The sequence below is a fragment of the Juglans regia genome, chromosome 13, assembly GCF_001411555.2.
Source record: "Juglans regia cultivar Chandler chromosome 13, Walnut 2.0, whole genome shotgun sequence".
In the NCBI taxonomy this organism is placed as follows: domain Eukaryota; kingdom Viridiplantae; phylum Streptophyta; class Magnoliopsida; order Fagales; family Juglandaceae; genus Juglans; species Juglans regia.
Window position 1 is genome coordinate 34,914,393 of NC_049913.1, and position 12,079 is coordinate 34,926,471.

General features: G+C 36.1%; 1 protein-coding gene across 1 annotated transcript; it reads right to left on the bottom strand.

The window, feature by feature from the left end:
• Nucleotides 1-4,170: 4,170 nt before the first annotated feature.
• On the bottom strand, nt 4,171-8,008 carry LOC108988367 (WAT1-related protein At4g08300-like). The gene is made up of 7 exons (XM_018961615.2): nt 7,721-8,008; nt 7,490-7,552; nt 6,688-6,804; nt 5,544-5,781; nt 5,259-5,417; nt 4,957-5,108; nt 4,171-4,597 (listed from the first exon to the last, which is right to left on the bottom strand). Exons 1-7 carry the CDS (start codon nt 7,930-7,932, stop codon nt 4,366-4,368), a joined length of 1,173 nt encoding a protein of 390 aa, XP_018817160.1. The 5' UTR covers nt 7,933-8,008; the 3' UTR covers nt 4,171-4,365.
• Nucleotides 8,009-12,079: the final 4,071 nt, after the last annotated feature.

Below are 12,079 nucleotides of genomic sequence, written 5' to 3' on the forward strand. Positions count from 1 at the left end.
AGACTCAATAATGTTTATAAACAAATTTGTATAAAGTTTGACTGGTTTTGTTAGCTCATTTGTTTGTGTGTGTATATATATATTAAAGTATACATGATATATTTAATATTCAATTTCTAACTAACAAAGGATTGTATAATATATAACATATAACTAATAATTAATATATATATAATATTTTAAACCCTAGGGGCTGGCTCAAGTAGTAGGGGCCTTCGTCGTGATGGTGAGCTCCCTCCAGTGATCTAAGATTCGAATTATGATATTGTACTTTATAAACAATTTTTAAGGGCAATTAGACTTGAAGAACTTTCCCTTCATGAAAGTTCTAAGTGCAATATCATAATTCGAACCTTATCATAAGGTTTCAATGTGCACTTACGGAAAACTTATTGTGGAGAACTTGTGCACTTTGGAGATTAGTCGAGATTTTGTTTTTGGATACCTGGTATCAATCAAAAAATAAAAAATAAGAATGTATTTGAATTTTTAAGTTTGTCTGATTAATTGTATAATTCTAGTAACTAGTAAAAGTATTTTTTATACATAGTTTTTTAAACTTGATTTTAGATTTTTGTTCCTTACAATTAGAAAATTTATAAAATGTTAAATGTGTCGAATTGACTCTTGTTTTAGTCGAGTCTCAAGCCGAGTTTAAACATAGGAATATCCTAGTATATATTCGAGTTGAGGTTGAGCAGTCCAAAGAGCTCAAGACGAATCTCGAGTCACGTGAACTCAAACTTCATTTCAATATAATCGAGTCGAGATTGACAAACATGACTCACTCGAACTTAGTTTCATTACAATCCTAGCCTTAAATTTTCTCTAACGCAAACAATGTGAAAACATTGACAAACAGTACTTTGTGATTACAACAGAACAGGCATTAAACTAAAAAATCATGTTTCCAGCAAAATCATTTATGTGGCGCCCCCGACCCCATGTAAGGAAATACGAGAATCGAGATGCCGGGATGATGACAACACGGTCACGCATCTCAACGAAAGTGCCAAGTGTGTGTACATGCCATAGTGTACAATAACAACACAGCGGATAATTAAGTCTACTAAGTATCAGAATTTAAATACAATTTAAATATCAATAAAAAGGTTTAAATAGTTATACAGTCATCCCAAAATAAAGTTTGACACATGCCCAAAAATACAAATGAATAAAATAAAATAACTAAGCCAGTGATCCCAGATCACTCCTCGGGCGGAGCCGTAGGCTCGCCCTCCTCCTCCTCATCTGCATCAAAATCTGCGTTACCACAGAATGATACTGCAGGTAAGTATAACCCAAATAATTCTCAGGAATAAAATGCATTTAATGCAACCAACATGCATGCATGTGATGAAATATGTATTTTTCTCAAAACATCATTTTTCCCGAAAATGATAATTTTCCAACACACGCCAAAATCTCATTTGGCCCAAAAATAATCCGTAAAATATTTTCCCAGAAAATGATTTACACAAAATCCAACTCACTATTTTATTAGAAAATAGCCAATTAATCCGTTATTACCCTATGCACCATGGCCTCCCCTAGGGACCATCCGCACGTCCTGGCTTAGTAGCGATGCTCAGTTCCGCGCCCAGCGCGTTCATGGCCGAGCACTCACTACGCAACAAGCGATGCCCAGTTCCGCGCCCAGCGCGTACATGGCCAGACATCCTCTAGTTCCCGCCAGCAGAAGGACCACGGAGTCGCCCAGCGACAATCCAGGGGACGTTACTCAGTATATTCCGCTCTCGAGTAACCAGAGGAGCTCCATCGAGATAATGCCCCATCTCGGCTTGGGGTCGTGATACACACGCACCCGAATTCCATTCTCACATGAAAACCCAGTTTTCATAAACATATGAACATGAATGCAATACACGAAAACCCAATTTTCCTTTACAAACATGATCATGCATGATATCATGAAATGTACATGTACCGACACTAATCAACAACCATCAATAACCAACCCAATCAAATCCAATCAAACAACTCCAATCACCAATCCATCCGACTCCTGTACTCCTCGGACTCAGTCCGGCAAAACCAATCAACAGTTCAAATACAGTGAAATGTGTTAGTGCAAAAAATACATTAAATTCACAAGAATTCTTTGAAAAATACTTACAGTGCTATATAGCAATTTTCGAAGGATCACAAAGCTGCAAGAGGCGGCAACACAGCAACAGAACAGTGTCAAATACACTGTGGCCGTGGGTCTCAAAGACCCACTTTTCAACTGAGACAAACAAAGACCCAAAATTGATAAGGTAAGATTTAGGGAGGTCGGTGAAACTAGTGATGGTGGAGGTTGGCCGTGGGTGGCGGCACAAGGGGTGGTTTAAGGCAAAAAATACCCAAAACGTAAATGTTGATGAATGTGCTTCACCGGTGACGGATCGGAGCTGGGATTGGATCCAATAGGTTGACAAGAGGTCGATGATGAAGTGATGTGAAGATGTGGCCAATGGTGGTGCGACGACGGCGCAGTGGCAGAAAGAATGCCGCGGCTTCAGTGGGCTCGTGGTGGCTAACGGCGGCGCGAATGGAGCTGAGATCGGAGGGGTAGCGTCGCCGGTGGCTGGGGAAGCTAGGGAGCCGGGCGGTGTCGACCACCGCCGGCGCAAGGCGGCGGGCTGGGTAGACGAAGAATGACGCACGGGAGAGAGGGGGGGCTGGGTCGAGCGGGAGGGGAAGGAAGAAGAAGAAAGAAAAGGAAAAGAAAAAGAAAAGGAAAAGAAAAGAGGAAAAGAAAAAATGCAGAGAAAGAAATGAGGTCTAATCCTCATAACTTGGGTCACAAAAATGATCCAACGGAAACGATTTCAAAACCTCAAGTTAAATAAAATAATTTAAACGTAATGGTAAAGTCAAATTGAAATAATTAAATCCCACAGTAATTAATTAAATATGAAAAGTAATTTAAATGCACAACAATAAATAAATATTAAGAAAGCACATAAAAATTAATTTTCACCAAATTAAAAAATCCTAAAAATAATCCAATTAAAATCCAGTAATTTTAAAACAAGAGAATAATTTTTGAATAAAATAAAAATAATCATTCAATAAAAATACACTAAAATACAGGGTGTTACAATTTAAAGAAGACATAAAAGCATCCATAGGATGTGTTTGAAAACTACTTCACTACTATTCATTATTATTCACAAATTATGTACTACTTTTTCATTACTATTTACAGATTATTTAAAAATCACTTCAAAATTCAAACATAGCCTGGAAACTAGGACTCTAGCTAATTTCTAGCGAATAAGATACGCGATAAAGTACCTAATGATCTCAAACTTAAAACAGTTTATTCATGCTTGATCTTAGTTGTTTATTCGATCTCAGCCTATTATATTTTTGAGAACTCTTTATAATTAAAGTATATATTTTTGGAAAATGGTAGATAGCTAGTCATGAAGTATTCCTTATTTTTGAATTTTTAATGAATTTATGATCTAGTTTTATTTTACGTTTATGAACAACTAATTATTTTTCAAGCGAGTTTGATCTTGTTTCCGAAATATTTAATTTTCCTAAATAAACCTTTTATAGTATAATAAAAGAATATATAACAAAGAACACAAAGGATCGAGAGATGATGAGCGGCGGACATGCAAAGCTAGCTTGTTAGGAGGCACGATGATAACCTTGGACGAAGCCAACAATCGAGGTGCTGATCATGAAAGCAATCTTTCCAAATAATTAGAGAAACATATCCAAATATACATACACATGATCAGCACCAAAGAATCTAATGGGTTCGGACGTGCAAAGGTACTACTGATGAGTAGTATTGCCACAAATGCAGTTCACAGCGCGAAATATGGATCAGATTAAGTACTGGAATTAATTTCATACAGTAGAAGTTGGAATTTCCCTTTTCCTTTTGAATAGTTTTTCATACGTCATTGGTTGTATTAGATTTGGTATTAGCAGGCGATCGAAAATGCACAATTTGAGTCTACGAATAGAACTAGAACAAAGTAGCAGATCAAGTACTAGAAGAAAAAAAGATAATGGATCGTGTGTGTGTGTGTGTATATATATATATATATATATATATATATATATATAGATAGATAGATATTCAAACCCTAGCACGTACGGTACTACGTATATATGTACGTACATGATATAATATGATATATATCGACATAATTGGTGATAATTTATTTATATTGTCTGACATTGTAATCGATCTCTTCGAACGAACATCAAAACATGATACATGATATTTAGAGCTAGCAGTCCCACTCCGGAAAAAAGGGGGAGAGATTATAATATATAAATCGTGTACATGCAATCTTTCAAAACCCTATTCTAGTACTGGTGGAGTGGAGCTGTTCATGCAAGAGGAATCTTTGACACCTCGGAATTAGCTGCATCGTTGTTGCTATCAGCAGTAGTAGTAGTAGTAGTGGTTATAATTGATGATGATCTAATGGTGTCTGTGATTGGCAATTCTTGGGTTCCTTTCTCATCGGCCAGTACTATACCTTTTGAGTATGGAGCATCTTTGCTTTTACCCCACACGACTGTGTAAAGGCCGAAGACTATGATAATGGCTCCAATTACACTGATCATCAAGTCACAGCAAAACAATTAAATATGTATATATATATATATATATATAATCAACACATCATGAAGATAAAGACATTGCTCTAAATACCGATCGATCAAGCCACACGCCATGTGCATTCTAGCTACACTATAAGAAATTAAGCAAACATTTGTGATGAATTATTTGCGATAATAATGTATTTACATCGAAAACAAATTCATTTTGATAAAAAATAATCATTTTTATTGAAAATAACTGACTACAAATAAACAATTTTCTTATAATGCTAAATAGCATATTACGATCGAGATATGTTCATGTACACTGAGTTGAATTAAATTGAGGATTGGGTAGACTATATATATAAATACCTTCCAAGATGGACTTGCTCAGCTAAAATAATGAAGCCGAGAACGGCAGTGATGATCATGCACAGAGGGCTAAAAGACGTTACGAACACAGGGCCCCGTTCCTTGCTTACAATTCCTTGTACATAATATGCGATTCCAGAGCAAACTATCCCCTATTAATTAATTACAGATCAGGTTTTAGTATAAGTAGCATACATCTTTTGGTGTACTAATCGATCATGATGTACAATATATGAATAGGGTTGGAAAGTAAAGCAAGAAGATTGTAATAAAAATGACTTAATTGATTGCAAGCTGCTTACAGTGTAAACAGAAGCAAGGAGCCTTGAATCCCAGCCAATAGCCCAGACACTGAGGTCGCGTTCCATGATAAGCGATACGATTGAACCTTGCACCATCCCCATTAAGCATATCCAAGCTGTGAGAGATAGCTCTACCGGGTACATCTTCAACGTAAATGACTGATCTCCACAAGGATGCATGCCATGTTTCAGATTATAATTTCATGATATATATATATATATATATATATATAAATCATCCGAAGCAGTAAATTAAAACTTGTATATATTTATAATATTACGCACTTGCAATATAAAGAAACCGGCCCAGCCACAGATACTGCCTAGGAGCATTAAAGTCCCGGTGACCCAATGCTGATCTGCAGACTCTGTGCTGGCTTTGTGGTGGCTTTGCTCTCTCCCCCCAACGAAATTGACGATGGGGCCTTTGTACAAAGTCATCACCATGGCTCCCATCACCGTCACTACTGTGCCCACCACCTTGGCTGTACTAGGTAACTTCTTAAAATTCACTGTCTCTAACCTGATTAATTAATTCCGTTATTATGCACTCACAAGCAGTAAAAACTCACATATATATAGATGTTTTTCAGGCTCATATCCCATGCAATCATCCATGCATAGAACTATTTTTGCTCCTTTTTTTCCCCGATAAATTTTCTTGCCCTCTTACAATTTTGCAAACTTAGGAATCATGCATACTGCTTACGTCACATTAAATTAATTCAGCTTGAATATTCCAGGCCAGAAAAGTGAAACACCTGCTAGCGCTCGCACACTTCTTTTGATTTTTCCAAAGTTTTCAAAAAAGTATTATTTTTTTAGACCATTGGTTAATAATGCAAAATGATGATGATTAACGCACCTTCTAGGCCAGTACCAGAAATGACTTAACCTTTTATGTGGCCCCAGTTATGTCACCCGGATGCTGGCTCCTAACGCTGCAAGTAACTTTTTCATTTGTACTAGTAAATGATGGCCGAAAAGATAAATTTTAAGTGGGGATTGTATGTGCATATTATATATTTTTTATTAATTAAAAAAAAATATTATTTTAAGAAAGATAATTTTAAAAAATTTTAAAATTAAATTTATCTAGATTTGCATTACAATCTTCATTTAAAGACCGTACCTAGTATTGCTCGACGAAAAATGATAGGAATACTAACTTTTTATTACTTATTTATTATTTTTTTATAATTAACATTTTATAATTTTTTATTTTATTAATAATTAAGAAAGTGACTATTAATAATTAAAATTATATATTATTTTATTTTTTTTTAATAATTAATTAAGGACGTTAAAAAAATACTTAAAAAATAATAAAATAAATTTTCAAATATAGTATAAGTAACAAAAGACTAGTAATGAACCGGTTGCAAGGATATCATTATCCAATGATGACATAACTAGATCAAACTCAGACCTGAAGATGATTGCCATGATGAAGGTTACCGCGGGGAGCATATTGACAGTGGCAGATGCAAAAGTTGCTGAGGTGTACTTCAATCCCAGAAAATAGAGGTTCTGATCAAGCACTGGCCTGCCATGCATATATAGTACCAGCAATATTAATATTTATTAGGCCTTATGGTTTTAGTAGCTAGTAGTACTATTAATTAATATTTCATGACTTTGATTGCTTTCGTTTCTTGTATCAAAGAGATGGTAAATAAAGTTAGTTTAGGCCGGGGCTATGCATCAGTTCATGCAGAACGTCCGAAATGATAGAAATATCGATCCCGATCTGAATAAACGAATATGTAGATACAGAAAAAAACAGAAGAACCCAAAAAAAGAAAAGAAAACCATAACAAGCTAGATCATGTATATCCAGTACGCTTCCCTCTCTCATGATCTATATATTCCCCCAGCTTGGCCCTCCCTGCCCTCTAGAAAGTTAATTTAAAATACTATATATATATATATATATATTATATTCGGTCGCCAAAGTGAAGATAAAACAGTTTTAAGGTTCTCTGATCTCCATCATTTCAATTGGTGTTGCCAATTGCCAAACTTCAAACCTAGCTGGTTTTTTATGCATCATGCCTAGGAATAATATTAAATCGTTATTTCGATCACTTGGTAAATTATTACAAAAACATATACCCACAAATACAACCAGACAAGGCTAACGCATGTGTGTGCGCTGCATGCACGTGGAAGCATTTATATATATATATATATACACACACGTAAACAAGATCATATTGTTAGAGCATTACTCCAGGAAACCGAGCAACACAATTCTCAGGAAGATCGGCCAAGTCATCTTGGGTCGTATTTTCCTGTAAAAAAACAAGCAAACGATATTGCTTAATTATGCTGGTATATATAGAAAGTGGAAAGGTATCTTGTTCAATCAGAATAGCATGCAACATATTACAGAAGATCAAGATGACGACACAACTCAGGTATATATATACATGTAGTGAAAGATCAGATCAGAGAGAAACCTTTCAAGAACAATAGCAAAGGGAGCGATCACAATCGTGGCAACTACATGACGGTAGGTTGAAAGTATGTAGTGACTCATGCCTCTCTTCAAAGAGATCATAGAGATTATGTACATTCCTGAATAACCAAACTGCAAGGAGACCATAGCCAAGAAGGGTTTTGCCTTCTTAAGCGCTTGGCAAGACATCCCACCTTCCCTTTGGTATCCCATCTCTATGTCAGATTCCCAAATTACTCTCTCACGCTCAAATTGCTAATTTCTCTATGGCTTCCAACACCAAAATGAGAAATGGCCTTCTTATACACAAGAAAAGTAACCAACCCATTATGCGCACGGCTCCAATAGTACATGCCAAAGGCATTAATGTCCTATCTGGCTCTAAGATTTCCTTATCCAGTATTAACTAAATAAATCGCTATTTTTCCTCTTCTTTCCGAAATAGAATCATCATAAATAAAATAGAAATATTAATCAGCTTAAGAGGAGTTTACGTACGTCCATCTTTATGATGATAATAAAGCTTTTTTTTTTTATTATTATTTTTTTTATGGGAAGTTGGGATTCGATTCATTGACCACCAATGTAAATTAGGTTTAGTGCTATGTCGTATGTGATGCATGTGGGGTACTTATGTGATGTTTTTCTAGTGCAGGTGCTACGAAGACTGGACACCAATATTTCTAAAAGATGGTTTGAGTGAGCTCAGTACTCATTATATATGGGATTTACTCTAATTAACTGTAAATATGTTGACCTCGATCGCGAACAAAGTTAGTGCAGATGATGTGGCTGTGTAGGTTCCAATCTCACTCACCAAAAAGGAAAACATCATGAACACTCAAAAAAATTAAGGGGAGAAGAAGAACATGATAAATATGTTCAACTTCAAGTACTTCATTATATATTGTGTCTAGCTAGCTAGCCAGGCCATTTAGAAACATGATCAGATTAACTGTCTAATCCGTCACTCTTTGTTTTTTGACTTATTTCAATTGGCTAAATAAAGGGGGGGAAAAAAACCCACGAATTATAAATCCAAGCATTTTTTACTTGCATCATGTATGAACAAATGTAAACTAGTACTCCTGCTTAATTATTATTAGTTAGTCCGAACTATATAGTATTAGTTTTGAATGATCGATGATGATCATGATCTGTCTGTATGTCCATGCACGTTTCTGATCATCTTTTCATAGATTTCGTTCTCTTGGTGTAACTATATACATATATATATATATATAATATAGCCGTATATAGATATTAGATATAACATGATCACTACTATAACTGTGAATTTAATTAATTAATTAATTAATTACGCCACGTTGTGATCATCATTATCATTATAACAATTCCTACTATTTTTCTTGAGTATTAATTTAAAAGTAAAGTTGAAATTAGTCTTCCACATTTTAAATATATATGTTTTACGGAAGATCAGAGGATATAGATCCTCAGTAATATTTAATTGACGTTATAATTTTCACCATTAGTGTTTTCCGGAACAAATTTGCAAGAACAGTACAATGGGAGACAAATTTGATTAGGAGGATCAAAGTTGGTGCTTTCATGTTTGGATTCCAACGAGAGAAATCAATTAAGCAAATTGGTGGGAATCCCACCTTATATACAGAATAGAATGCACTAGAGAGAGAGAGAGAGAGATGTCAAACGGCGCTACGTAGGCGTGTGGAGGCCAGCATAAAGAAACCATTAATTTTGGTTCACTGTATCTATCTAATGGATTGATGCTGTGGTGATGAATTATCGCTGATCAGCTTAAAATAAGAAAAAAAGATCCAGACTTTTCTTATGATCGTAATTGCATATATGCCAACACATAAAGTAATTTGAGTTTGTTACGTTTGTATTTGGCATATATATCGTACCCGCAGTAGAATTCCGCAAGGATTTTCTAGCTTAATGTATGCTTCCAGAACTGGTAACGCTCGATCATGAGTTCAATTTAATTGCAGTACTACACGCAAATAAGAAATAAAAACAAAAATTTGCAGTACTACATCGACACTTAAACAAGACTAATTATACGTACGTGCGTGCATTATATCTAGGAACCTTTAATATGCTTTTCTTAGCAAGGGATCCAAATAAACAAGGAAACGGCCGAAAATCATTTTAGTATATCAAGCCCAACAATTCAAATATTCAGGATTAATGTCATTTATTCTCTCGGCCAAGTGATCATTGGAGTCCAAAAATGGTATTAATTCCAACGTATTATATATTCCATACTTAATTTCAGCGAGAAAGTAATCAAGACTAGTGAAAATGTTATGTTTGACGGTATTAATTTTAAGATCACAACTTTTTTTTTTTTTAAGGGAAATGTCATCATTAATTTATTAAGAAACTTACATCCATGACCGGATATATTTTGGAATGTCTCTATATCAAACATGACATTATAAACTAAAATAATGTATTTGGAGATCCACTAGTACACTATTTTCTTTTGTGATTGGTCTGATCTTCACTACTGCTGATATTCTCTACAGACAATACTCTTTACCTAAACAGAGACTCAACCTTATCCTTCATAGAAGAAGATGACTTAACCTCTACAGACAAAAGTTTAAGAGACGAACTCTTTTTTTATTTTAATTAATAATAAGGAAACCAAAAGGGAAAGCAATAAGATAGATGCTAAAAACGATAGATTACAGTTTGGATAAACTCCAGTAGATTTCGAAATCTGTGATTTTTTTTTTAAAGTCAACACGCTTGTCTCTTTTCAGCCACAAAGATCAGATTTGAAAGATCTAGCGGTGGTGAGTCCAGTGATCTAGCGAGAAGAACTGCCGGAAAGGATGGCGCGTAAGGACCACATGAGGTGATTTTCACAAAACCGTCACTTTTCTATGAACGATTTGCGGCTAATTGGGAGTCTGCTTGTGCCGTGCGTGTCTCTAGTGAGTTGCCGAAAAGCTGTAAATCTATTTTTTTTTTCAACCTTGAAGGAAGCAAAACAAACTATCTTGATAGATAAGGTGGGTGGATGGAGGAAGGAGGAAGGAGGAAGGTGGAAAATAAGAGGAAGAAGGAGATGGAGGAGGAAGCCTCCTCCGGCAAAAATCAGATCTGGAGCCCTTGATTTTTTTTTTTAGCAGAATGTGCATTTCCCAACTCATATATATTATATATATTTAAAAAAACATATTTTTTTTAATAAAAGGACATTGTTTTATTTTAGTTTAGAATTTAGCATCTCCACCACCAATTAATCTTCCATCTCTCTCTCTCTCTCTCTCTCTCTCTCTCTCTCTCTCTCTCTCTCTCTCCTCTTTCCTCTTATGATCTCAACCTTCGTAATCATCGATCGCTCATAGTCTCACCATCGCCACTCAGTCTCTCTCCCACTCATTGCCACCCCAGGTATCTCACTCTCACTCACTCACTCTCTCTCTATGCATATCAAAGTTTGATTTGGACTGGGCCCCAGGACCAATCCGCCCTTCCAGCAACCAGGCAGGGGCACTCGCCCAAGTAGGACTGGGTCTTGGGGCCCAACTTGCCCCTGCCCATGAGGGGTCAGGGGGCGGGGACCCTAGCTGCCCACTCGCCCGCTAGGAATGGTAGCACCCCTAGAAGGGATTTTTACGACTCATTTTATTTCCAGCAAATAAAATTGTCTAAAATTGGTCATTTCTACTGTTTGGGTGAAAAAATTCCGGCGACAATTAAAAATCACCATTACTGCCGCAAGTCCAATGCTAAATTGCGACGCAAGTCCAAAGTCGCCACAAAATCTGTTTCTTGTGGCGACATTTTACTGCCGCAAAAGACTTCGCCAGACTATATTTACTTTAAAAGACTTATTACGGTGACAAATGAACCGCCGCAATAAGTCTTTAAATGACATAAAACGGGGGGAAAACCCCCAATTTGTTGTCAGCATTTTATTTTTCCCTCCTTCTTTGCCAATACTCTCTACGTCTCTTCTCCATCGTCCCTTTGCCATTTCTCGTCATGTACACGGTCGGTTCAGCTGTTGTGCCTTCTCGCCTCCTCTCGACGCCGATGAGCCTCTCTGAATTTCTTACTCTCCGTTAATCTCTCATTGTTTCTCTCGTTGTAAACCTATACTTTTTTCATGTTTGGACTGAGATTTAACGTTATCTAACAATCAGTCTCGATAGATCTCTCTCCATCCATGATTGGGCTACCCCATGTGAGCCACTGCAACCCAAGGTATTCTGCCAACTCCTTCAACCAGTCTCCATTTCAGTAAGCTCTCTCCCTTTGTCCATCCATTGATCTCACTAATTTGCCTCTTTATTTTATGACTTTGTTTTGGTCTTTTTCTTTTCAAGTTTTTTGTGTTCTGCCTTTTCCTTGA

What these genes read in the sequence shown, in the direction of transcription:
- LOC108988367 (XM_018961615.2), bottom strand. Translation starts at nt 7,932, where the DNA reads ATGGGATACCAAAGGGAAGGTGGGATGTCTTGCCAAGCGCTTAAGAAG. An exon ending in CCGGTTTCTTTATATTGCAA is followed by an intron (nt 5,418 to 5,543) that starts GTGCGTAATATT and finishes TGTGGAGATCAG; the next exon opens with TCATTTACGTTGAAGATGTA. An exon ending in TCCTTGCTTCTGTTTACACT is followed by an intron (nt 5,109 to 5,258) that starts GTAAGCAGCTTG and finishes ATTAATTAATAG; the next exon opens with GGGATAGTTTGCTCTGGAAT.